Below are 24,466 nucleotides of genomic sequence, written 5' to 3'. Positions count from 1 at the left end.
CACCATGTCATAATATTAATGTGTAGGCTACTGAATTACTACCCTATCTTATCCCCAACTCTCCAGACTCCACACTCTCATCGCTCCACGTCGCCCTCTCCGCGCCCCTCATAATGACTCTGCGGCAGATTGTTCAGCTCATCTTCTTGGCGATCCAACTTGTAGTTCGTCGCCCAGAATCCAATGCAGCCGACGAACGCCAAAATCGCAACCACCGTGTAGTTCCACACCAACAACGGGTCTTCCGACAGACTGACCAGCGCCTGTCCTATGGCCGACGAGAACGCGTTCATGAACAACGCGACGGCCTGCACGAGGGACCGCATGTTCCGCGGGGCCTTGGTGAACGCGTACTCGAGCGAGGTCACCGAAGCGAAGATCTCGGAGATACCACCCAAGACGTACGGCAACGCCTGCACCCAGACGGAGATCGGAGAGTGCGAGTTGTACTCGTCCAGACAGTAGTTGGCCTGCTTGCCGCACCTGCCCAGCTTGTAGATGTAGTATTGCGTCACCGTGGCCGCGATCATCGACAGACCGGCCGCGAAGAAACCGGCCGTGATGCGCTTCAAGGGAGTAAACTTGATTCCAATGCGACGAAGACCTGGGTAGACGAGCTGGTCCATGATGGGGATGAAGATGATCAGAGCCAGAGGGTTCAGGTTGTTGATGATGTCGTTGGGAACGCCGCCAAGTTGCATGGTCGCCGCCTGCGAGGTGAGATTGTTCAACATTTGGTTGTACGCAAGCCCTGAGTTTATCTTGATTAGATCAAGGTCTCCGCCGTTGCGGTAGGTGCGTACTTACAGTAGAGTGGGTACCACAGGAACACCTTGCAAGCCTTCAATCCACGGGCTACCTCATCCACCCATTCATCATCAAAGGTCATCCACTCCGGTCGATTTGCACCAAGCGTGCTGGGCTTGACCGAGTCCCAGAACGGCCTAGGATTCTTCTGGAAACTGTGATGAAATTAGGATAAACTGATGATTTGTCCGAATTGGCAACTTACATCCGGGCTGGGTTGAGAGACCAGCGTCCTTTCATAGCCAGCTTCCAGGTGCGGAAGGCCTGGAGATAGACGGAGCCCGTTGGCTTGACCAGATAGTACTTGTTGCGGCAGAGGAACAGAACAGTCGGGCAGAATGTGAACATAATCGTGGGCAGGAGGTAGGACAGCCAGAAACCCACATATCTCTCTGCGTACACCATGCTGACTTGACCCAAAATCGAACCGATATTTATCATCATGTAGAAGTAGAGGTAGATGCGGGAGACGGTGGCAGATGGGTCGACGATGACGCGTTCGCCTGACGGAAGGGTTTTGATGAAGGGGGTGTCTTCACGATATTGCTCTGCAATCAGGGGGGAGATGTTGGATCTGTGTCTGTTAGACAGTGTTGCCGAATGCAGGGCAATGGCGCGACTTACTTGAAACCGCCAGTGCCGATACCCATAACGATCAATCCGATAGAGAAGCAAGCAATAGCTCCATCAGGATTCTTGACGACAGGAGGGATAGCGGAGATGACGAGGATGGTGTGTCCCACCAATGCAGCGCCGATGGAGAACATGATGGTACGGAACCGACCCCAGTATTGATCGGCCATGAACGCACCAGCCAACGGCATGATATACGACCAGAAAGCGTTGACTACTAGATCAGTTGCGTTGTCTCGATCAGGGAAAATACTTGGACTCACACAAAGTCAACCCTGTGGATGCCTGTTGGCCCATTCCCAGGGCACCTGGCACGAGGTTTCCGACTCCATGAGTCGCACCGGTGGTGGAACCTTCAGGTAGGGGACGCTGAATGAAGTTGACGACTGTGAAGGTTAGCAATGTCGACAATGGGTTCGCGAGTGGACTCACACACTGCAGTGGTGCCATAGTATGAGAAACGCTCGCACAGCTCCACAAAAGCCACGGTGTAGGCTGTCCAGGGGATTTTGCCAGCCACACGACGTAGGGTCTGCATCTCCTCTGGACTAGGGAACGCCTTCTGCAGCGAGGTATCCTCGTCGTAGGCGGCACCCGACGAGCCGACCGCGACTTTCTCCGAGGTTGCTTGAATCACGTCGACGTCGGAAGAAATGTCCGGTCGCACATCGGGTGCAGGATGCTTCTGCTTCTCATCGTGAGCAGCAGCAGCAGCATCATGAGCGTAGGCCGCCGATTTGGCGACCTCTGCCGCCTCCACCGGATCAGAGCTGTTCATGTTGAAGAGACGCAGGATAAAGTGAGAGATGGTTGAAGGGAGAAGAGATGAAGAGAGATCCAGAGAAGGGAGTCGGAGGAAAGATGGGCAGAGGAGGAGGTTTAAATTTGGGCTGACTGGACCGGGTGGCACAACCGCGGCAGGCAGACAGGCAGGCACAGTGAGCAGTGGTATTTTCTCATATCAGCATCAATGATTCTACCCTTCGCTTCTATTACACCATTTCCAACAGCTATCAGCATCTGCAGGGTCCAAGAGTGCCAAGACCGGCGATGCTTCCCTTCTCGGAGCCACCGCAGGAGTCAATTCCACTGCTGGCCCTCGCTTGGAATCGGCAGAACCCGTCCAGCCCACGTTTCCCAGGCTGGCGATGGCTTGGATAAGAAGCACGCCAGATAAGCACGGCTGGCAGCGACTGGTCAGGATTGCTCAGGACTGGTTAGGACTGGGCTGTTCTGGTCGGTCGTCCAGCGGAACGGACGCCTTGGCACCCTTGGCGAGGGGCATTCGGTGCAACCCCAGGCCTTGGCCGGCGGGGGTCTCAGCCAATTGCTTGCTCTCGGAGGGTTTGACCTGAGCTAAGGTGGGTTACATTGAACCACACTATGCACGCGACCACAAAGTCTGGAGAGACCGGGGGAGAAATCTATCCATCGGATCATCGAATTAGGCAGGTGTATTTGGAAATGGAATGTTCTTCGCATGAGACACTGACAAGAACCATGAGCACGGTTTGCCACGCCAGGAATCCTGCTCGCATCTTAAATTTATTATCTTTCTAGATAGAGCGGTTGTACTCGGGACAAGCCTTTGCCCGCCAGTGGTGAGTTTGGTGGTGGTGGTGGTGCCAGTCTGCCGAGAGAACTCGGGCTGGGCAGGTCGGATGTCGACTATGAAAAACTGGGAGAAAAGTCGTTGATATCAGCATGGAACCCAGTGGTATTAAGCGAGTCGCGATTGTATGAACCGTTTGTGGAGCGCAGTGCGTAGTATACTACTACTATACAAAAGTGGATGCTATCACCCAATTTGAGTGGGGCAATTCCGATGCGGTGGTTGATTATCACTATCGATTCCGTAAAAGGCACTTTATCAGTGGCCAACTCGACCATGTCTCAAATCCATCAATTCCAAGTTCAGGAGGATTGCCACGACAATCGAGCTATGCTTTGCACATGACATGCCATGTTTGTAAAGCGACCTTCCCGAATCGACCTAGACTTGGAGAGGCAGTACCAGACCTCGTCACATATCGCGTGGGCCGGTATAGAATCACAAGCATGGAACCTGAACCTACGGACACACTCGCTATCTGTACAGTACCCCACAGTCGACTTCCCCGCGTTTTTGTCAATTGTCCCATGGTAAGTAACCCTGCTAGTGCTACACAAGCAGTCTCAATGCCGGGGTTCCTTTATATCTGTTACGTACAAGACTCCAGTACAGACCGGAAAGCACATGTTACACAGTTTGCAATCGTTGAAGGCAACCTGAACTAGTCTCTGTAGGCCCAATTGAAGCGGAGGGTTTCGACAAGGACGAATTAAACTGAGGTGTGCTTTTCTGCTGGACTCTTTGCTATATTCATCAGGAGATTTCAAGGCCTGCTTTCTCTCCTTCTCAAGCAAATACTGTCATTTTGCAATTGACCTATACCCAAGCCACTATAGGAGTTCGCTCTCTGTGCTTTCTTAAACCTTGTCGCACGGCTAACCGCGGCCAGTTTTATTCACTATGGCTGACTCAGTTGCACAGCATAAATAATTAATCCCCTCCCGGTCAACGGGAAGCTTTTACTACAGTACGTGTCAAGCGCGGGCCGCTGCTGGGTCGAATCTCATCTGCGCAGTGGAGGTGCCAAGTCGGTTGACAGCAACCGAGTGTTTGACCTCCAGTATGTAAATAGGGTGATCTAACTTACCTCATCATCGATTCACTGTCTCTATCTATCGCGATCGAGAACATGCCCGGTTTGGAGGTACAATGCATAACTAGGTTGTCGGTGAAAATTGCACCTATCGACTGCATACGCCACCCTGCTGCCTGTTATTACCGACCGAGGTTGAATATTTCCAACAATGCTCTCCCGTGCTAAATAAAGCTTCCCTTTGTTGCCCCCCAAACTCTTCCTCCATGTACCTCTCAACTACAATTGCGCAACAAAGACTCACCATTCATGCCCTCAGCCGCCTTCAACCCGGACACAGACATTCCTAGTCTGTCCGGCAAAGTCATCCTGATCACAGGAGGTGAGCAACCCCCCTAATCTCATCTCATCCGCGCAAGCCAATACCCCGCCAGGAACAGCCGGACTGGGAACCGAGACGGCGCGCCAACTAGCCAAGCATGGGCCGGCTCACATCTACATCAGCGGGCGCAGCGCATCCAGCGCTGACACGGTCATCTCCCAGATCCAGTCGAACACAAACCCCACCAATACCACCGAAACCACCCCATTCACATTCCTATCGTGCGACCTCGCAGATCTCACCTCCGTGCAACAAGCCGCGTGACGGTTGACGGCTACGAGATCCAATTCGGAACCAACCACCTGGGCCACGCCCTGCTCATCCAGAAACTACCCCCACAACTCCAAGCCACCGCCGCCGAGGGCCACGACGTCCGAGTCATCGCGTTCGACTCCCTCCGCACCACGCAGGAGTACCCGATCTTCGCGGGCTGGATCCGCTACGGGCAGAGCAAGCTGGCCAACCTGCTGTACGCGCGCGAGCTGGCGCACCGGTATCCCGAGTTGAGCAGCATCTCGCTGACGCACGGGGTGGTCAATACGGGGCTCGTCGGGAGTCTGGGCTGCTGGAACCGGGCGTTTGCGTGGGTGACCAACTTAGGCCAGGTGAAAAGATTCCAAGCAAAGAGCTTTGCCGCAAAACTCGGGTGCGATCCGGTAACGGTGCTTGAGTGCTTACTTGCCTACTCCCTGCCATAGGCCAAGACGTGCTAGCTTCGTGACTCAACGCGTTTTTATTGTCTTGATCTTCCACAGCTGCCGCCAACTAGCTAACGGTGCTTACTACTTGACTATCAGCTCCTCCACTCATCCCCCAAATTGGGACTATCGCACGAGAGTTCGATTACCATCTGCACTTCCTTGGCTCCTCCCGCAGCCTTGCCCGCTCAACGTCTTGATGTCAATCACTACCAACCCACGCACCTCCCACGGATGCGCAACAACGGAAGGCTTCTTCCCGATCGCTCAAATCCCAGCAACGAGACACGCCACCCATTACGAGATAATAACCCTGACCCCCTTGGTACTCTCCTTCGGCATCGGAAACCACAGATCATGATCGTAGGCCACATCCCCGACGGTGGTCTCATACAACCTCATCCGCGGAAGCACACGGAGCGCCAGAACCGGCAGTGTGACATAGAGACTGCAATACGCCAAACTAAGAAGAACAATCAGTAAGCCTCATCTGAAACCCAAAATCCCCAAAGCCTAGCCCGCTCTAATCTACGAAATGCCAACTGTAAAAGACCCTCAAAGAGCGCAAAGGAAGGGAAGGACACTCACTTTATCCCCAAACACTGCCGACTACCCTTCGAAAACGAGATCAAGCAGGTTTCCATCCGCCGGCGCTGCGTTTCATCGGCCTCCAGCCATCGCTCGGGACGGAAGGCGTGCGAATCCGGGAACACGGATTCGTTGTGGTGGTTGATCACGGAGGACATGCCCATCGGTGTACCCGGGGAAATCACATAGGTGAGTTCGCAGCCCTTGAAGTCGCCACGGTAGGTGAGATGCTCGTCGGGGGCGATGCGGGGCAGCCGCTGGCTGACGCCGTAGGAGAGGCGGAGGCTCTCTTGGATGACGGCGTGGAGGTAGGGGAGTTTTTCAAGGTTGGACCAGGGGGAAGTGAGGGCGGCGGTGGCATGGAGCTTATCGGTGAGCTTGTTAAGGAGGGTGGGGTTGTGGAGGAGGTGGAAGGTTGTCACGGTTAGGCTCCACTATCTTCCTCTTCAGTATGCGTCGAAGTACATTGTGAAAGAGATACGGTGCAAGATTGAGGGACCGGCGCTTCGAGCCCGGAAACTGGGCAATACTTACGTCTCCGTCCCTGCCGCAATGAACGAATAACTCTCTCCACCTAGTCTGTGATTCGTCTTCTCCTCCGGCAAATCCGAAGCAACCAGAGTATGAAAGATCGCCCGTCGTTTCGGGACCTCCCCGGCCTGGTAGTCCAGTCGAGCTTTGTGCACCCGCGCCGGCATCTTCTCGTTCCCCTCCTCCACCAAGCCCTTCACGCGGGGATCCAACCACTTGGCCACGGATGGCATGAGACCCACGATTGCTTTCAGCACCATGAAGAACCGAAACACATGCATCGGGGTGAGCAGCGAGTGCAATTCATGGCGGAAGTTCGGTTCCCAGGATTTCTGTCTTAGAAACCCAAAGGGCTCGCCGAAGCAGTGGCCGGAATTGATGTCGGAGTTGAAGCAGCTGTACGCAGTAACAATATTATCGGCTCTTCACTTTTAGTACCGATATTGATGAGCTTGTCACAGAGCTGGCCCGCGAGGACTCTGATGTCTGACTCCAGTTTGGCAGTCTGCGCGTGCGAGAAGAACTTGTTCGCGGCGCTGCGGCGGAGGCGGTGCAGGCCGTGGTCGACAGCTGACACCATGGCTTCGGTTATGGGCCCCGCGAAGAGATTTAGAAGATGGACTTGTTTGTTGCGTCTGCGTTTACCGGTCGAGTAGATCTCGTCGGTGAAGGCGATGTTGTTAACGTGGATTTCCTCGGGGTTGATGCGGACGACGGGGCCTGTTGTCGCGGTTTTAGCGACAGATTTCCCATGTCTGTCTGTGCCATCATTTATGGACGAAGGAAGGGGTTTACCGTAGATCTCGTGCAAACGCTGAATCTCCAGACTGTAGCATCCGCCGAGGATCAGGTCAAACCGAGCCTGCGAGCTTGGGCCCCGGGATGTGGTACAAGGGTTGCAAAGGCGAGATATTGTAGACTGCCCGGATAATGCGAGAAAGCAGCTAGAGACCGGCCAAGTACTGAAGAGAATGATGTGCATACTGACCGATCATGCGATACGAACTTTGCTGAGCTTTGTGAATATTCCTTGTAAACTGTGATGTAGTGGATCCATATTTATCAGATAGGGAGTTCCATTTGACTGTCTGAATTATATCTGAGGTGATCGACAAAACTTAATCACAGCATTTATGATGCTTTGATAGGGCATTAGATGCGGTCATTGATTTCATGACTCTCGTCCCAAATTATTTATAGTCTTCTTCGAACTGACGCAAGACTGTGTTCTTTCGTCTAAGTTTGCTCGACTTAGCGTGCTCTATGATCCCCCCCGAGTAACTTTCGGGGAGGATCAGCTTCCGGGGAGGATGATATACTTCAGCAACCGAGATTAGACAGGTTCTGAGGATATATTTCAATCCAATGATTTATGATCCGTCAGATCTAACGTGTGGAAGCGGTGGTGCGATATATGCTTCGCTGAACGAAGGATTTAGGAGTGATCATGGAAGGGGAAGGGGCATACGCGATGAGTCACGTGGCAGCCTGCCCAACGGCCTGCCTCAACATAGTAAGCAAACATAGCAAAATATTTGGTTTCCATTTCCCTCAACGTCAGAACATTGGCCGCTCCTGGCATAGGATAATTTGATTCTAAGTCATGCAATATTTGCTCTATATCATGATGAATGTCTTGCCGTCTAGATTGTTGTCTTCTAAATCTGATTCACCTCAACAACCTTCTCTAACATGGCCATCTATCTAGAAGTGATTGATTCAATTTTACCACTCCAGTGATTCTCGGTACATACGCAACTATGAAAGCTCCATCAGCGACTTGATCTTTGCGGCATAGCGTTCTCGCTTCCCAACTGGCTCAACCTCTGGCTCCACAAACCGAACTCGATCTCTGGTGATCTTATTGAAGACCTCCTTGAGATAGAGGCGTGTATGCAGCCGCTCCGAGACACTGCTTGTGTTACAGGAAGTCAGAAAGCACCGCTGAACAGGAAGAAAAGGCCCCAGCGGGTCCGGAATCTCATAGACCGTGAGTTCCCCCGACGCGGGCTCGATGGTGGCGAGGTAAGCCGGCCGACCGGTCTGACACAGCACCTCAGCCTCGGTGCACCAGACCTGCTGCTGTGCAACGAGATCGAGTGGCCTTCTTTCCTGGGTGAAATAGCACCCGGACATCAGAATCGCGGTCATCACGGCAGTCACGCGGCCATTCTCCTACTTCTTGCCGATTCGAATACACTTGTATCTCTTCCTTGCCTCCTCGTCTGACTGGTCTTTGCCGACGCCGTACTGGAAGAAGGAGTAGACAAAGCCGTCAGAGGCAGGAAATAAGGCCCGGAGACGCACGAACCAAGCCAGTAGGGCGAAGTGGTGGGTTTCTATGGGGGCGACAAGCGGTACATAGGGAGCGGCCATCCCGGCCATTACGGCTCTCCGGCCACGCGTATCCCACCATTTGCTTCTAGCCCGAACAGCCCTCTTCTTCTGTTTGGTGGTGTCAGTTAGAGATGAGGGGAAGTGCTTGCGCTTAATCTCTTTCCAAGTAGCGGACTGCTCGGCATGAAGGCGCCAGAATCGTCGCAATGGTCGCAGCTCCTGTACGAGGGCCTCGAGGTCGGTGGACGTGGACAATTTGTACGAAAGAGTCGTGCGATACTTGTCGTTGCTGTGATTAGTGGTGGAGTCTGCAGCCTCTCTGCCACAAAAGAAGAGCTGTAGCAGGCCGTCTCGCTCAAGACGGCGCCACATCTGGTCTCAAATTCCAACCTTTTGTACTCCCCTTCGGACAAAAACTGCACATCGGTCAGCTACTTTTGCATGTGTTCATTGCTTGGGGCGATGACTATGATGCACTCCTCTTCGCCTGTATCGGGCATCTTCCTAGTTACCATCACCCCATAGAAAGGTTTAGGGTCGCGGGCCAAATAGCATGTCACTGTGAAGCCGTCCTTCTCAGGAAAGATAAAACCTTGGAAGAAGGCTTGGCAGGCGAGGACATGCTCAGAAACCTCCAAGAGGCTCCCTAATCGTCTGAGCTTCTGTGCAGGATATTGTCTGGACCTAGTGCAATCGTTGATATGGTCTAGCACGGCCTGCTCACTCAGTCGGCGCACATCACCGAGTCGGGAATTGAAATCCATCGATGCTACTAAGCAGTGGGTGGACTTATCTAAGTTATTATTTCTTTTCAGGGTTTTCGAAAATTGAACCAGAAGGTTTAGTATAGTCAATGGCAAGTGGAAAGTTGATGTGAGGGAGAACCGGATGGCATACGGCCTGCCTTATAAGGCATCGCATTACATGGTCTTTGTTCATTCAATCTCTCAATCTTTTATTCCCAGCAGCAATCAAATTGTTCCCAGCCTTGATCAAAGCAATTTGAGCCACTTGTCAATAATCGATTTTGTCTTGTAGCCGTTCGCAACGCACAATGACAACACGCGCATAACCAAGCCTTTGTCACACGATGCAGCTTTTGTTTGAAGTGATGTAGGGTTACAAACAACTAAGGGCCTGTCCCCTTCTTTCCTTGTTGAAAGCCTTGCTATTGGTAAGCTTGACTGCCAAGACTTTTGTTGCCCTACATTCCACTTTCGAGTTCTGCTTTTCTGGTGCTGGTACTTTCCTGTTGCATTATGTAAGTTTCCTAGACAGTGTATAGATTTAAGCAGCGCCAGGCAGCTTGGAGCTTGGATGCCAAGAAACAGTAGCCCTACATTCCACTTTTAAGTTTAGTTTTGCTGGTGCTGGTACTTTCCTATTGCCTCATGTAAGGTCCCTAGCAATGTGAGTGCAGCTTGCGAGGTAAGTAGTACTGGGGAGCCTAGTTGCCAAGACTTGAGTAGCCCTACATTCCACTTTCGCCTTCTGGTTTTCTGGTGCTGGTACCTCTCTGTTACCCTATATAAACGCCCTGGAAAAGGGTATAACCGGCTTTAGATGAAACATTGGGACTTAGCTGTTAAAAGGTTGGTAGCCCTATATTTTACTTTCATATTCTGGCCCATTTTGTGCTGATTTACCCCTTGCGAACCCCCCCTCCCCCCAAGACAATGTAAGTGAAGCTTGGGATCCAAGCAGTGTGAGGGCTTTTTCGGTTACCATTCAAGTCAAGTCTAATGACCAAAGGAACCTGTCTATTACAGCTAGCTATGAAAGTGTTTCCTCGAAGCCTAGAACCTGCCGGTACGCCATCAACACTCTGAATACCCTCAGTCATCAAAGGTTGACCCATACCCCACATACACATGTGAAATGACAGCTCCGCAGCCAGCAGTGTTAGGGAGCTTGGGCGCCAAGACCTCAGTAGCCCTACATTCCACTCTCAAGTGCTGTTTTCCCGGTGCTGGTACGTACTTCCATCTTGCCCGATGTTAACTCTCTAGGCAATCGCAAATGTAGCTTGGGATTTAAAGCGGTTAAAGTAACAAACAAGAGCCGCAGCCCGTTCCGTTCCTTCCTCTTCGATACCCATGCTGCTTGGTAGCTTGACTGCCAAGAAATTGGTAGCCCTACATTCCAGTTTCACATTTTGTTTTTCCAGTGCTGGTGCTTCCCTGTTACCCTACGTAAATTCCCTGGCCAGGGTGGTGAAGAGGCGTGTATGCGCTTTCGTCGCGGAACATGGAGTCCTGTAACAACGCTTTAACATGGGGCGATCTGAAACTTGATGAAAAGATAAATTCAGTGAACTTTCTAGTGTAAAGTAGACAGGGATTGTTCCACAAGGGCTATCGCAGGACTTTTGAAGGGTTGGGCGTTTGATGCAGCGCGGATGGCATCTGAACACGACTCTAAAACGAGGGTCAACAACCCACGTATACTAAGCTGATGCACTGCATGCGTATGATTGATATTTCCTATCTCGTTCTTATGCAGTATCGAAGTGTGGAATTGAAAGGTCAAGTCCGGAGAGCGCGCGCCCGTGAGTCAAAATACAATCATCTCACAGTAGGTAATACACAAGGAGCTCAAATGGACCAACAGTCTCTACACGACAGGCAGCCTGTCCATTCAGCAGCAGAACAGCAGCAAGCAGGGAGGAGATAGAGTGCGAAGAGCCAAAAAGAGCCACAGTTGCTCAGGGAGAAAGCTTGAAACCACCCCAGTTCAGGCGACTGAACACGCCCTGGGGATCAACCGCCGCCTGAATCTCCTTCATCCGCTTGATGTTCTCCTTGGGAAAGGTTGCAAAAGCATCCTGCCATTCTCCAGCATCGCCCATATAGACGTGCTCGCGTGCCAGGGACAGTTGGCGGTTCTCCTCATGCAGGCTCTCGGACAAATCACGGGACCAGGACGTCATGCGGATATCGTCCTGAGCCAGATCCCATCCGGTGCTGAATTGCCACCCTAAGGACCGAGGATTAGCTGGTTGTCTCCATCGATGCTTGATGCGGGAGGGGTAATAAGGACTCACAGATCGTAGGCTCGAGGGCCAGATCCCACGTGTTTCCGACGTCGGTGTTTCGTCCAGCGCGGACAGCACCCGTGGGGCACAGATTAATCACAAATGTCGGGTAGATGCCTTGGACGTCGGACAGGGTCTCTACGCTCGCCTTCCAGGTCTGGTAGATCTCGTACAGTCGGTTGGCATTAGGGACAATCGAGTGCGCGGAAAAAGCAATTCTGCAGACTCGATTATTAGTATTGTGGTCTGGCTAACCTCGAAGGGGGGAAAAGGGGGGGAGGGGGGGGGGCGGTGGTGCTGCATGTAATCATACCTGAACATCTGATTGGGGGTATCCTTGTCCTCCGTCCACTGAAGCATTGTGGTGACATTGTGCATCTTGATCGGGCCTTCAATGGCGGTAAAGTTGGCAAACTGCGAAGGAGGATTGCTGATACCCTCTTGAACACCCATCAGCGAGGCTGAAATCGCCTTGGTGGTCACGTTGTGCTGGATGGTCAAAAACCCGCCTGCAGCAATGGGATTGCGGTCGTCCACGCGGGACAAGGCCACGGCGGCCTTGATGAAGTCGTAGACCTCCAACTCCTCAAATGTCTGAATGGTGGTGCTAACATTGGGCATGTGGTATGTCTTGAGGGTGAACCTGGTGACCAGGCCGAAGTTGTTGGCACCGCCCTTGAGGGCCCAGAAGAGGTCGCGGTTCGTGGATTTATCCGCAATCACCTGCGTGCCATTGCCCAGAACCACATCGTAGCGCACGACATTGTCCATAGCAAAACCATACTTGTTGATGAAGTAGTGCACGCCGCCGATCAAAGTCAGACCGGGCACACCGATAGTCTTCAGACGACCTCCGATAACAGCACGGTGATAGGGGTCCAGAGCTCTGACAACATCAATCCATTTCATACCAGGGCCCACTTCGATGGTATCATTATGGACCTTGTAGTCCTGGAGTTTGTTCAAAGTGATCAAAACACCGCCGTCGATGTTGTTGGATCCCGGGAACTGCAATGACGTGTGAATATTAGCCTGCTGCCTCAGGCCAACATCTATGCACGGGACTTACATTCATATGACCTCCACCGCGAATGGCAAAGGGGGCATTGCACGCAGAAACGATCTTGACTCCTTCCGCCACTTCATCCGCATTGCTCGGCTGGAAGATGCAAGCCGGGTAAAGATCGGAGCGGATGTCCCAGAACCGGATTCTCTCCTCCGTATAATTCGCGGAGGAAGGCGACAACACCTCAGGTGAGTGGATTTGGTTCAGCCGCTGACAAGCACAGACAACCTCGCTGGTGAGGTAAAAGTTGCCCTGCCACAGAGAGATTGACGCGGTCGACGGGCTGCTGCTGCTGGCTAAAGCCGCCCCCGTGATGGCCAAGGCCAGTAAATGTCCAATCATTGCGGTAGGAAGAAGGGCTCAAGGTGGGTGGTGGGAAAGGATTTGCTGGCTTGTTTGTCTATATCGACAACTAACCAGGATACAACAGCCCCTCTTATGTCTTTTTTCAGCAGTTTATATACAAACTAGGCATCTCTCAATCCGTCAATCGCGTCTCTTAAAAGATGTGTCGATCTGTTCTCATATGCCGTGCCTTCGGGTTCGGATTCGAGTTGCAGTTCGAGGCTCTGCCGACCACGGGTGGCAGTCCCACAGCTTCTTAGAATGATGGAAGAGAAGCGGATGATCTGCGGTTAGAAGAAGATAAGCTCTTCTAGGAGACGTCTGCGGAATTGCCAGGCAGTCAGGATCTGTGAAGCCACTACCTTGTGCCGCAACCTGCCAACAAAAAGATGGAGCCGGACCACGCAGGCCTATGCCACATATCTACCGATGATCTTCTCAAGACATGTTCAAAGCACCCTCCAAAAAAGCCGGCCTTCGCCTAAATCTGCTTTCTATGTACAAACTTGTGACTAGCTAGCTCAGTCTGAGCCCATTGAAGCACAGGACCACAATTCAAGCATAAGCTCTCATTTCAGGCTACAAAGTCTGAAACCTGAAGTGGGGTTAAGATTAGAAACCGTTGCTTCAATCCTGCCAGCATAAGATTTTCATTAAAGAGTTCCCTACTGAGCCTCGTCAGAAACTTTACTGTAGACACGAACCCGAATACGAGCCCGAACCCGAGGCAGACAATAAACACAACCCGCCAAGAACGATCGACCATTGATACTCAAAACTCGGTTGCCTGAGAGCCTCGAAGGCAAGAACCTTCTTCTTTTCTGATATGACGTTCTAGAAGATCATTCCCGTGCCAATTTAGAGGGTCAAGTAAACAAAGGTTCCCTTCTCGGCTTGCAGCTATACTACTTAAGACAGTACACAGACTGATGCAGGGGTGTATTTCACTGAGTCAACGAACCGACCGTCTTTACTTTGCTTCTGTCCCCGCCAGCGTTCCTCGAGGATCTTCAACAAGCGAGCAACGTTTGCAATGCACACCCCGCTCCTTAAGGCATCTAACCGAAACCGAATAAAACCATGATGGAGAGGTCTGCTGCTGTGAGATCCCGCAACAAACAACGCGAATAGCATGAACCTGGCCACGGATGCATGGGCTGGGATAGAAGCACACGCGTTAAGCACTTGAGCTACAGCGGACTGCACAATAGCCGAATCGGGGGCCTCGCGCTGGCAAGTTAACCAGGAACAGCACTAAATCACTATACACCCAAGCTTCGTTGTAGATATTCAGATGAGGCGGAAGCTCCTCGTGACTTTTCTTGTTATAGTGCTTTAGTCGTCGGATCAGGACTTGCATCCTCGTTTTCACGTCCTGTATCGCTGAGCGCAAACCGCCCGGTCTATCTTCCGTGGTGCTATGGCGCAGCACCTGTCTTAGCCGATAGAGAAGGTCGGCTACACACTGTGATATACCAAAAAAGGGGTCAACATCATGAAATAAAAGCGCATTACTATCGTTGCTACCACCATGCTCTTGTCTGGCAGCGATGGTGTGGAAGTTTGTTGCATCGATGGAATAGTCCATCTCATCTAGTAAAGCCACAATATGCATATACCCTAACCAGCGGACGATAAAGAGAATGGATTTGTTGAGGGCGAGTTCTGTGGTGAAATCATGCGGCTCGCGCGAGACAGCAGCGTAGGCTGTGCGTGTTGCCTGCCGCGATATAAGCCGATGATAGCGTTATCAGCGTAGAGAGCGTGCTCAGCCGACACTGCAGGCGCGACTCGGGCTCTTCATGGCTGGAAGATGCGATGTTCTCTTGTGGGGAGATCGTGTGACCTATGCAAGCAGCTGCCTGCTGCTCCATTGTGAGGGCAGTGGTTGTCTAATTCGTGACATCTATGGACGACGACCGTGACTTCTGAGACGTCCATTTAATTCGGAAGTAATACGCTAGGAATACGAAGGCAGAGAAGAGAGCTGGCTTGCCCGTAGCCGTGAAGCAGATGTACTTGGTGAATTTGTTGTAAAGGGTTTGGTTGTTAATGGCGATGCTTGGTGCGATGATATTAACAAATTCTTGCCACAGGTACGACGTCGCTGCTACCAGTGGTACTGATCAAATTACTGGGTCTTTGAATTGTGAGTCTTTTGTTAAAGTGTGTGAAGGCGACGAAGACGAAGGGCACAGGACCAAATCATCGAGCTCATCAGATGAGATATAAGCGTTCCGGACTAGGTCACGAGTTGCGAAAACGAAGGACCAGTCTCCAAGCCTAGAAAGAGTTTGAAATCCGCCTCAATCGGTGCTGGAGTTGTAGGACGCTCAGCAGCTTGGTCCTTCGCAATAGATTCTAATGCCTCAGTTGATATAGATGGCCCAATACTACTGCAGGAGGCCCTTCTAGGATGGGAGTTAGCAACCCGAATTTCTAGATACACTGACTCGTTGAATCTATGCTTTCGACGCGCCATCGAGTAGTAGCAGGCGGGATACAGGGGAGGTCGTGATGTTTGCAGCGAGAGCAGCGACATCGGGCACGGTCACACTGGCCTTAACGTCTTTTTGTTATGTCGACTATACGCAATGATAAGGGAGTATGAGTTGAGCATATCTTGCGCTTTGAATTCTTGCAGTTCATGAATGGTGCTATATCCCTAATTGCGATATTCCGTGGCAGTAAAATCGCCGACATATTGTCATGTCGGGGTTATTCTACCGATGTTGTGAAAGGATGGGTAGTGCCAGGTTGATTCATTTGCCTCGGAGCATAGGCGGTTCGCTGTTCAAGCTACGCTGCTGGGGCAATGAGTTAGCGGCAGTGCATCCCGAAGCGGAAATACTGGCGTAGATAAGGATGAACTGAAGTAACCAGGTCCATACTCTACACACCATCCTTATTCATGTTGCAGTCCCTGACTTAATAAGTCCCTGACTGAAGCTTAGAAAGAGGTGCATCTCGAGAACGATTTTAGCCCCCCTTACAGCGGGATCGCCACGTTCGCGCACCTAAACCTGACCAACTGTTTTGTCCCCAGTAGCGACGGGGCTTTTGACATCGGTATTTTTGGTGCTCCTTTCGACCTGGCAAGAGATTTTGATCCTCTGGTGCCAGCTCTAGCGGAGGCAGAATAGAGCCTGTTAGTTTGAGACACACAAGTTTCAGTCGACAGGCACATGTCCAGAAGCCAAGACAGCGTTGGGAGTATAGTAAGTCTGACAAAAGCTTCATGCCGGCCGCCCAATGCTTAGTGATAGGCTTAAAATAGCCACCATGGGGCGTATCCTATCTAATGACTTGTTTTTCGCCCCTAACCGTGCCCTGTTTTGTGACGCCTGGACAAAATCAAGGTTTAGCCAACCACTATTGGTCTTTTTTGGCCGGAGGGCTGTTATGACAGGTCAGGTCGTCACTGATTCGCAGTTCCAGGCCTAAGCCAGATTTACGTACGTACATTTCATGGCGGGCATAGAAGCCGAGAGGAACTTGACAGCCCTTCTTACCGATGTTGGTATAGTCAGCTAAAATCAGGGAACATATCCAGACACAATCTTGGTCTAGAAGAGCATTTTACATACCTATGAATCAGCGTCAACATGCAGCAATGACCGCGGTTACCCAGTTCTTCCGATATCAGTGTTCACATGCCCTTAAGTCGACGTCCTGAATCAGCTCTGTCCATTTCCCTTCGACTACAACTTCAACAAGTCTGCTCGCACACATCTTTTGGGGCTTCCTTCCTTGGGCAACGATGCATCGAGACATTGAACGTTGTGACGTCAACCGTGAATCCGATACCTCTGAAGATGTCGCCACAGGAGCCATCAGCCTGACGTATCCCGAAGGCGGCTGTGATGCATGGAGCTGTCTGGTGGGTTCTGTCTTTATTATGTTCCCATCCTTCGGCTTTCAAACTGCTGGTATGCTACTCCTATCTTGAGCTTTAGCGTCACGTATCGATTCTCATCGGACCCCCAGTCGGCACGGTGCAAGACTATATTACCACCCACCAGTTATCCGGCTACAGCGTGGAGGACATCGGCTGGATCAGCGCGCTCCTCGTCTTCCTGACGCTCTTCTTAGGCGTTCAAGTCGGCCCCGTTTTCGACCGCTATGGCCCTCGCCTTCTCCTCGCCGTGGGCTCTCTTGGCAGCGTCACTTCCTACCTCCTCGTTGCCCAATGTGCGAAATACTGGCATTTTATGCTCGCCCTGAGCGTTCTGGGCGGCATGTCTTCGGCCATTCTCACTACTGTCGCCATTAGCGTGCTGAGTCACTGGTTTGAACGTCGCCGTGCCCTGGTCACGGGAATCTGTATGGGCGGCTCGTCCGCCGGTGGTGCGGTCCTCCCGATCGTGCTCCGCAGCACTCTCCAGAAATATGGCTGGGCATGGTCTCTGCGCATTGTCGCCTTCATTGCCCTCGGCTGTTATACTTTGGCAATCATCCTTGTCAGAGGCAGGCAGCTGCCCGACAATGGCACCCCCACTCGCGCCACTATCAACTTTCGCGCGTTCCGGTCACCGCGTCTCTGTTTTCTGGCCCTTGCAGTGTTCAGTTTTGAGTTTATTATCTTCGGATGCGCAGCGTTGCTTCCAACCTATGCACGCTATGCAGGTTTCTCGTCCCAACAGCAATTTTACACACTGACAGTCCTGAACAGCATGAGTTTACTGGGTCGGGTGCTCCCCGGGTTAGCAGCGGACTTTCTGGGAAGATTCAACATTCTGTTAGCGATGATGATCCTCACGCTGGTGGTCATGACGGCCGTGTGGGTGCCGTTCGGATCGCGAAGCGAAGCGACGTTGTATGCAGTCGTCGCCGTGTTTGGGTTTGAATCGGGCGGCTGGATCTCGCTGGCTCCGGTGTGTGCAGGCCAGTTGTGTCGGACCGAGGAGTACGGTCGATTTTATGGAACGGTGTACAGCGTTGCAGCATTTGGAACATTATTGACTGTTCCAGTAGGCGGGCAGCTACTGGAGGCAACATCGCCGCAAGCATTAGTTGGTTTTTATTCGGCGGTGTTGGTATTCGGGCTGATCAATGTGGTATGCTCGAGGTGGGCACTACTAGAGTGGCGGTGGAAATGGACTGCCAAAGTTTGATTTGTGTGGTCGTCTGATGAACATGCAATATCAAGGTACCTATCCTGTTCCACCAGGCTGAACTATTCATTTAACAAAAGGTGCAAAAGCTGACCTCCAACAAGCAATGTCTTAGATCTAGATACTCAGAAGGATGAACTCTACCAATCTACTCCTCTTCTCTATTGCCCCCTTTCTCATTCCTCAGACGGTTCCTCTTCGCATTTCCCTCCAACCCATACAGCACATCCTCCGACATCCCTGGAATCACCATATCGAAGGTATTCTCAATGACCGTATACTGATAATACCCGCAGCGGGCAATCGGCCTCGTCTTCCTGACATCCAGGATCCCGTCCGTGAGCACCTCGTCCTTGATATGTACCGCCACCACCCGTCCAATCACCACATCGACCGTCCCCATCGGCGGGTTCCCCGGTAACCGGATGGTAGAGTGGTACCTGCACTCAAACTTCACCGGACTCTCCCGGACCATGGGCACGTTGACCAGCGTAGCGGGCTCCTTGGTGACGCCGGCCTTCTCGAACTCATCCACCCCGTACGGGAACTGCTCGGCGGAGATGTTGACGGCCTCGCGGAGGTCGTAGGTGGCCAGGTTCCACACGAACGAGCCCGTGGCCTCGGCGTTGACGACTGTGTCCTTGCGGGTTTCGGCGGCTGTCTGGTTGGACGAGAACATCACGTACGGCGGGTCGAAGGTCAGGTTGTTGAATTGCGAGTACGGCGCCAGGTTGCTGGTTTGCCCGTCCGGAGATTGCGTGGAGATCCAGCCGATCGGGCGGGGGATTACACATGCCTGTGTTTCTGTTCGTTTGAGGAGTCTAGGTATGGGGATGGTTGTGGGTTGGCGTATACTGTACCTTGAAGGGGTCATGCGGGAGGTTATGCTCGGTCACGCCGGGTTCGTAGTACATTTTAGTATAACGTGTTCTGTATTTGGACAATGATACTGATTGGAGGTTTGAATAACAAGACAGAATACCGGGAGCAATTTTGACAGGTGCCTTTCTTATATCACGTCCTGCGAATCCGCACCTTGGGGATGTGATCGACACCCCCCGTGCCGATAACCGCTGGAGGTGGGGGAAGTAACGACCAGGCGGGCCGTGTCCCGAGCTCGCCGAGGTTCCGAGATGAGGGGTCAATTTGGCCGCCCGTCTGGTTACACATTGTGGATGCTTGATAGGATCAGGGTGGTAGAATCGACGGATAACTGACGATGATACTTTGCTTAAAGCGCGCGGACTATGCAATTGCTATGAAACAGTGTCGAAAGTATCGATTATGAGCAATCTACAGCAATACCAACTGTTCCCGATTTGGGGAGTGAAATGCTTCTCAAACTTCATGAGCTATAAATTACGCCAAGATTACATCAAACAGCATCATTGGTCTAGTGGTAGAATTCATCGTTGCCATCGATGAGGCCCGTGTTCGATTCACGGATGATGCAATCGAGTCTTCTTTTTGCATCTACTTTTCCCTCCACAAGTCATTCCACCACCGTGCATCCTTGAACAATATTTTGGCTTGAACCCTTTTTGCCCCAGGTACAGTACCCGCCGCGAAGCCATGCCGTTGCTACCCATAATCCCCCATATGTGCCAGCGTCCCACCATCTGCGTTCAGATGTCTGCCTACAAACAAGACCATCCATATTTTAATGTTCGCCTAGGAACAGCACCACAACAGCCGTGCTTCACCTGCAAAAGTTCAGAACCTGACGACAGACATCAGATAATGACCCGCCGATTGACTGCCCGACTACCCTCCCCAAAAGACCGACCGCGGCATAGGCTGCTTTCGTACTGAATATCCTTCTACTAGCGCTCCTAGCTCTATTGTTTCTCCGAGCATCTACCTGACCACGTGGTGCGGGGAGATAGCCGATATATAGGATTGTTACTGTGGTTGTAAACACGTGCTTAAGACGTGCCCTTCTTACTCAGCTCTCATGCACATCTCACTTCACAACCACCCTGAATGCCATCATGATGTCTCATCTATACACTCAGTATGACTGAGCTTATTATGCGGGAACATTACTGTGAGTGAATCACCTACCTCTCCTCATTATCAATTTAATGGGTCTTTGCTCAGGATTCCTCCATATCATTCATCTCTGTCACATCTTGATTGGTTTCTTAGTCCTTCACTCACACTTGGTTTTATTAACATTTGGTCCTAGATCAGGACTTTTTGGTTCATCCACTCCTCCTAAGCGAGCTTCCTGTTCTTTAACCTATCCTCCTTCTTCCACACTTCTTCCTCCAAACTCTCTTCTTTCTATCCTTCCCCAGCCCACAGCTCCCACACCCTTATTGCTTCCACGTCGTTTCTTGGATGTGTTGGTGTCACAACCGCTGAGCACCTTATGTAGCCTTCCATTCTGCTTGCAAAGCTTTGCTGTTGTGATCGTTCCACATATCTAACAGAGACGAACCGGGTCTAGTTGACCTCCAACATCAAGTAATCGCTGAGAAACACGATATCAGAAGATATCTAGAGGCATCGTGGCTTGAATTTATCCACGCCGCACTCGATGCGAAAGACTTTTGCGATGACCTCGAGGTGTCAAACAAAGGCAAAGTTATCTAAAGGCAAGTCGTACTCGGTAACCAAGCCTTTGCTATTCACAAGAGCAGCGAGAAAGTGTCCCCAGGAAGCACTTGGTTGAGTAATGCGTCCACAATTCTAGTCATATGTGAATTGTCTATTGCATTACAACAAGACAGATACCCCCCCAGACTTTGATCACCAGGGTATCCTACAACAAACAAGAATCCCGGCTGAAGTAACTTCCATTTTCGATGCTCACAATCGGTTCTTGATTTCCTTTGCTGGCGGAGGCGGCTAAGAAAAGGCGACGACACTGGCTCAACTGGCCGGTGAGTGAAAAATTCTGGGATATATTCGAAGTCGAATTCAAGCCGCCATCGAGCATCTACTCAAAATCCGCCGTCTACGCAAGAATGCACGCACGGTGAAAGGTCCTCCAGCACAAAGAGGATAGTACCAAGAACTGCATCAAGACCAAGCTTTCAGGACAACAAGAAAGATGAAAGCTGGAGCTCGTGACAGCTTCAGCTTCCGTGCCGGACAGGAATGATAATTTCCAAGTCAACTATGCATCAGAGCAACGAACTCTAGGCATTAGCAGACATCTGCTCAAGATGCGCCGTCTACGCAAGAATGCGCGCGCGGCTCAGCTTCCCCAAGCACAAAGAGGATAGTTACAAAACTCCATTGAGACTAATCGTCCGGGACAACGAGAAAGAAGGGAAACTGGAGCTTGTGACGGCTTCAGCTTCGGTGCCGGCCATGAACGACAGCCTTCAAGACAACTCTGAATCAGAGTGGTGATTGAAGGTTTCTCAAATTCATTCTGAGGCGACTTCTGGGCGTCAGCAAACATCTGCCCAAGGTGCAGCGTCTATGCAATCATATCACAAGACTGCCTGAACAACACGTCGACTTGCGGCCAGGCTTTACAAGCTCTAAGGTCACAAACAGCCTGGAAAGGAAACGATAAACACATGACGAAAGTCGCAAAACCAACAGCCTACGGCAATTAAACCTATACCACAAAAGGGAAGACTGTGACCAGTTAAAGGCACGCGACTCATGGACGCGTGGGCACTTCTTGCTGTAAGCGAGCTGTCTACAGCGGTCAGGAAAAGCAAAACCAGGCTGATCTTGATCGTCAAGGCGACACACGCCAAGCACGAATCCCAAATGGCAACACATTCCTGTTCTACGCACACGAACAGTTTTTCTTCCTTGTCTACCGAGGATCACACGTGCTGTGCGATGGAGGTTGTGAGTACTTCAGTGTCCGTGCTTAATGACAGTTTTCAAGACAACTCTGAACTGAATTGTGACATCTAAGGGAGAAATACAGACTTGCAATCAGCGCCAAATGTGACGCTAGGGGAATGATTCAACAAAGATGAAGAGCTTGAGGATAAACCATTCATTTCTCTATACTCATGTCCAGCAAATTCTATTTTGTCGCCAGAGGAGAAAGGCCTTATACGTATGCGGCGGCTCAGGACATTTCACAACCTGTGACCGGCTTTGAAGCAAAGGCACTGGGCTGGCGGCCGTGTAAGAGTTCGCCTGGTTCTGGAACGTTTTTGTCGTGCCGGAACAGCACATAATGTCACAGCTGGAGCACCCTACGACGCTATTCTTTCGACTCCGAGCAGCGCCAGGTTTATGCCTCCACGTACGGGAAGATGCGTGGCATCGGCCATCCACCAGACATGGAGGAACCCCGTACAGCAGTTGTAGCAGTAGCAGTTTGACTACTCGTGGATTCAAAGATATTTTTGCACGCCGAAAAAGTCGTCCAACTTTTAAGGTTATTGTACTCGACACTATGCCAAGTAAGTATCCCGTTCTTGAGAAACATGTGCTGTTTTCACCGTTTACTAACATTGGATGCTTCATATAGAAGCTATTCTTTTCTCGATGTTCCGTGAGTTCCGTCAAACGTCCACTTTTGTAGACGATGCCGCCGCGGCAGACAATACCACAGAGGCTGGCAAGACCGCCGAGGCAGATAATAGCGTCGAAAGAAATTGGTCAACTAGCTAGAACCTTCCAAAACAACTAGAAGCTCTAACACTAGTGGAGTATTAGCAGTATTGCGCTGACCATACTGTCGATACGATCAATTGATGTTACCCACAGCATTGGAATGGTGGACAAGTAGAAAAGATCGTCGGCTTCTCCGAGAGATGAAGCTATCCCAAATTGCCAAACAACCCCAACTCACCACGACGAACAGGGATGCTACTCTTGGATAGTAGCTCTCACCATGGTTTGGAATGCGAAGTGCCTCGTACGATACCGGAGTCGCATATCGACAATACAGAATCGAACACATGGTACTCATCTGAGTAAAAGATAGAATAAACCTGGGAAATAAGATATCTTTATGAATAGGAAAGGCGATTCATACTATACGTTCCTCACATGGGTCAGGCCACAAGTGACGTCTACTGTGAGGGTCTTGATCAGATCGACACGGCTAGCGATCCGATAGAACTGAACATGGAAACCCGGACTCGGATAGATAGAATGATAGCTTTGCCTTCATCCTTGCAAACAAACTTAAGAGAGAAGAAATCAGCAGGAACATAACATGTTGTCTCCTACACCAATCCTCAATGGAACACACCGGATATCTCTCTTCCGGAATCGGTTGCAGTCGGTTCTCTTAGCGCTCCCTTGCTCCTTTGCCGAGCTGACGATATCGACGCGCAACTTGAAACCTGACGTGGCACACGATCGGCAACACAGTTAACTATACACAACCTCAGCCATGGCCTGCTGTAACGGGACAGCAAACCGGCGACTTTACGAGGCTGCGTGCCCTACTTGAGCTGTTCTCGAAGCAATTGAGACATATCTACCGTGTCTAGTCCCTTAGGAAGTCGCGTACAGAATTGCGATGGAGTCTAAGCACAGAGCTCGGAGCCAGAAACTCTAGTAGGTTGTTTGCAGGACACTTCGTCTACTATAAGGACCCGACCGAGGAGACGAGGCCATGCCGAAAAAGCATAACACAAAACCTTCGAAGATCATGAGAAGCAACATGGCTATCTTGCAGACCGAGTAAAAAAAGACCTAAGCCTTCGTCAAAACGTGCACCTTATTCGGCTATCACGTAGCTAAAGCTGTATCGAAGAATTTGAATAGTTATTGATGATTGCTAACCGCGCAAGCATGAAGATCAAACTCCACAGCAATGTTCTACGCTTTCTTATGCGACGTCCCAAGCTGCTCTTGGCTCGAATACATCGCGACGAGAGGAACTTCTCGATACCTATAATACAGAAGCTTAACATCGTAGCATAACGACAAGCCCACTCCAAACCCAGTAGACTACCACCAGCATTCGAAGATCTCAGCGCATCACCACCGACACCGCGCTTCCCCAACGATCCTCGCCTACTACCGTAGTTTCAAGCGATCTTGCAACCCATAGAAGAACTGATCCCGACCATCGAACCTCAAGCTCCATCCAGTTCTCAACAACATCCCCACCCACCGTCAAAGCAAATATAAACATCACCCTCATAAACATCAGCTAAAAGTGCAAAGTAGCGCGCGCGATTCAATCCCATCCAGGCGACACAATTCAAGTCGCATGATAAACCCAATCTCATAACCGACGACCCGGACTAACTCTCACGCTTGACAACGGCCCGATCACCCGAAAGACTAATTTGCTGGCACGGGAAAGACCATACAGAACGTGAATATCAAATAGACCCTC

The 24,466-nt window shown here is 51.2% G+C and overlaps 7 protein-coding genes and 1 non-coding gene across 8 annotated transcripts; 3 read left to right on the top strand and 5 right to left on the bottom strand.

Moving 5' to 3' along the window:
• ASPACDRAFT_82248 (putative MFS peptide transporter) lies at positions 1 to 2,253 on the bottom strand. Its single transcript, XM_020206056.1, has 6 exons — positions 1,873 to 2,253; positions 1,704 to 1,826; positions 1,432 to 1,654; positions 1,013 to 1,381; positions 808 to 962; positions 1 to 751 (listed from the first exon to the last, which is right to left on the bottom strand). Exons 1-6 carry the CDS (start codon positions 2,216 to 2,218, stop codon positions 78 to 80), a joined length of 1,890 nt encoding a protein of 629 aa, XP_020051491.1. The 5' UTR covers positions 2,219 to 2,253; the 3' UTR covers positions 1 to 77.
• A 2,141-nt stretch (positions 2,254 to 4,394) lies between these two features.
• On the top strand, positions 4,395 to 5,165 carry ASPACDRAFT_48254 (uncharacterized protein; the record flags this gene model as incomplete). The annotated part of the gene is made up of 3 exons (XM_020202093.1): positions 4,395 to 4,467; positions 4,520 to 4,688; positions 4,724 to 5,165. The coding sequence occupies 3 exons, from the start codon at positions 4,395 to 4,397 to the stop codon at positions 5,163 to 5,165; spliced, it is 684 nt and encodes a 227-aa protein (XP_020051490.1).
• Positions 5,166 to 5,462: 297 nt separating this feature from the next.
• On the bottom strand, positions 5,463 to 6,697 carry ASPACDRAFT_37034 (cytochrome P450; the record flags this gene model as incomplete). The annotated part of the gene is made up of 3 exons (XM_020200266.1): positions 5,463 to 5,628; positions 5,754 to 6,182; positions 6,288 to 6,697. Coding segments are annotated over 3 exons (1,005 nt in total), but the record flags the coding sequence as incomplete, so codon positions are not given.
• Positions 6,698 to 8,042: 1,345 nt separating this feature from the next.
• Positions 8,043 to 9,385, bottom strand: ASPACDRAFT_64743 (uncharacterized protein; the record flags this gene model as incomplete). The annotated part of the gene is made up of 3 exons (XM_020204032.1): positions 8,043 to 8,391; positions 8,464 to 8,940; positions 9,057 to 9,385. The coding sequence occupies 3 exons, from the start codon at positions 9,383 to 9,385 to the stop codon at positions 8,043 to 8,045; spliced, it is 1,155 nt and encodes a 384-aa protein (XP_020051488.1).
• A 1,940-nt stretch (positions 9,386 to 11,325) lies between these two features.
• ASPACDRAFT_1883742 (FAD-binding oxidoreductase) lies at positions 11,326 to 13,063 on the bottom strand (the record flags this gene model as incomplete). Its single annotated transcript, XM_020198345.1, has 5 exons — positions 11,326 to 11,597; positions 11,665 to 11,873; positions 11,969 to 12,663; positions 12,725 to 12,953; positions 12,993 to 13,063. The coding sequence occupies 5 exons, from the start codon at positions 13,061 to 13,063 to the stop codon at positions 11,326 to 11,328; spliced, it is 1,476 nt and encodes a 491-aa protein (XP_020051487.1).
• A 3,763-nt stretch (positions 13,064 to 16,826) lies between these two features.
• ASPACDRAFT_55452 (uncharacterized protein) lies at positions 16,827 to 18,180 on the top strand (the record flags this gene model as incomplete). The annotated part of the gene is made up of 2 exons (XM_020202998.1): positions 16,827 to 16,995; positions 17,054 to 18,180. The coding sequence occupies 2 exons, from the start codon at positions 16,827 to 16,829 to the stop codon at positions 18,178 to 18,180; spliced, it is 1,296 nt and encodes a 431-aa protein (XP_020051486.1).
• ASPACDRAFT_127633 (flavin reductase family protein) lies at positions 18,153 to 19,227 on the bottom strand. The gene is made up of 2 exons (XM_020197049.1): positions 19,041 to 19,227; positions 18,153 to 18,976 (listed from the first exon to the last, which is right to left on the bottom strand). Exons 1-2 carry the CDS (start codon positions 19,092 to 19,094, stop codon positions 18,329 to 18,331), a joined length of 702 nt encoding a protein of 233 aa, XP_020051485.1. The 5' UTR covers positions 19,095 to 19,227; the 3' UTR covers positions 18,153 to 18,328.
• A 335-nt stretch (positions 19,228 to 19,562) lies between these two features.
• On the top strand, positions 19,563 to 19,633 carry ASPACDRAFT_t308. Its single transcript has one exon. It is a non-coding gene; the product is annotated as a tRNA-Gly (tRNA).
• Positions 19,634 to 24,466: the final 4,833 nt, after the last annotated feature.

This window comes from Aspergillus aculeatus (genome assembly GCF_001890905.1).
Source record: "Aspergillus aculeatus ATCC 16872 unplaced genomic scaffold ASPACscaffold_22, whole genome shotgun sequence".
In the NCBI taxonomy this organism is placed as follows: domain Eukaryota; kingdom Fungi; phylum Ascomycota; class Eurotiomycetes; order Eurotiales; family Aspergillaceae; genus Aspergillus; species Aspergillus aculeatus.
The sequence above is the reverse complement of the archived record's forward strand: the minus strand, read 5'-3'. Positions and strand labels throughout refer to the sequence as shown.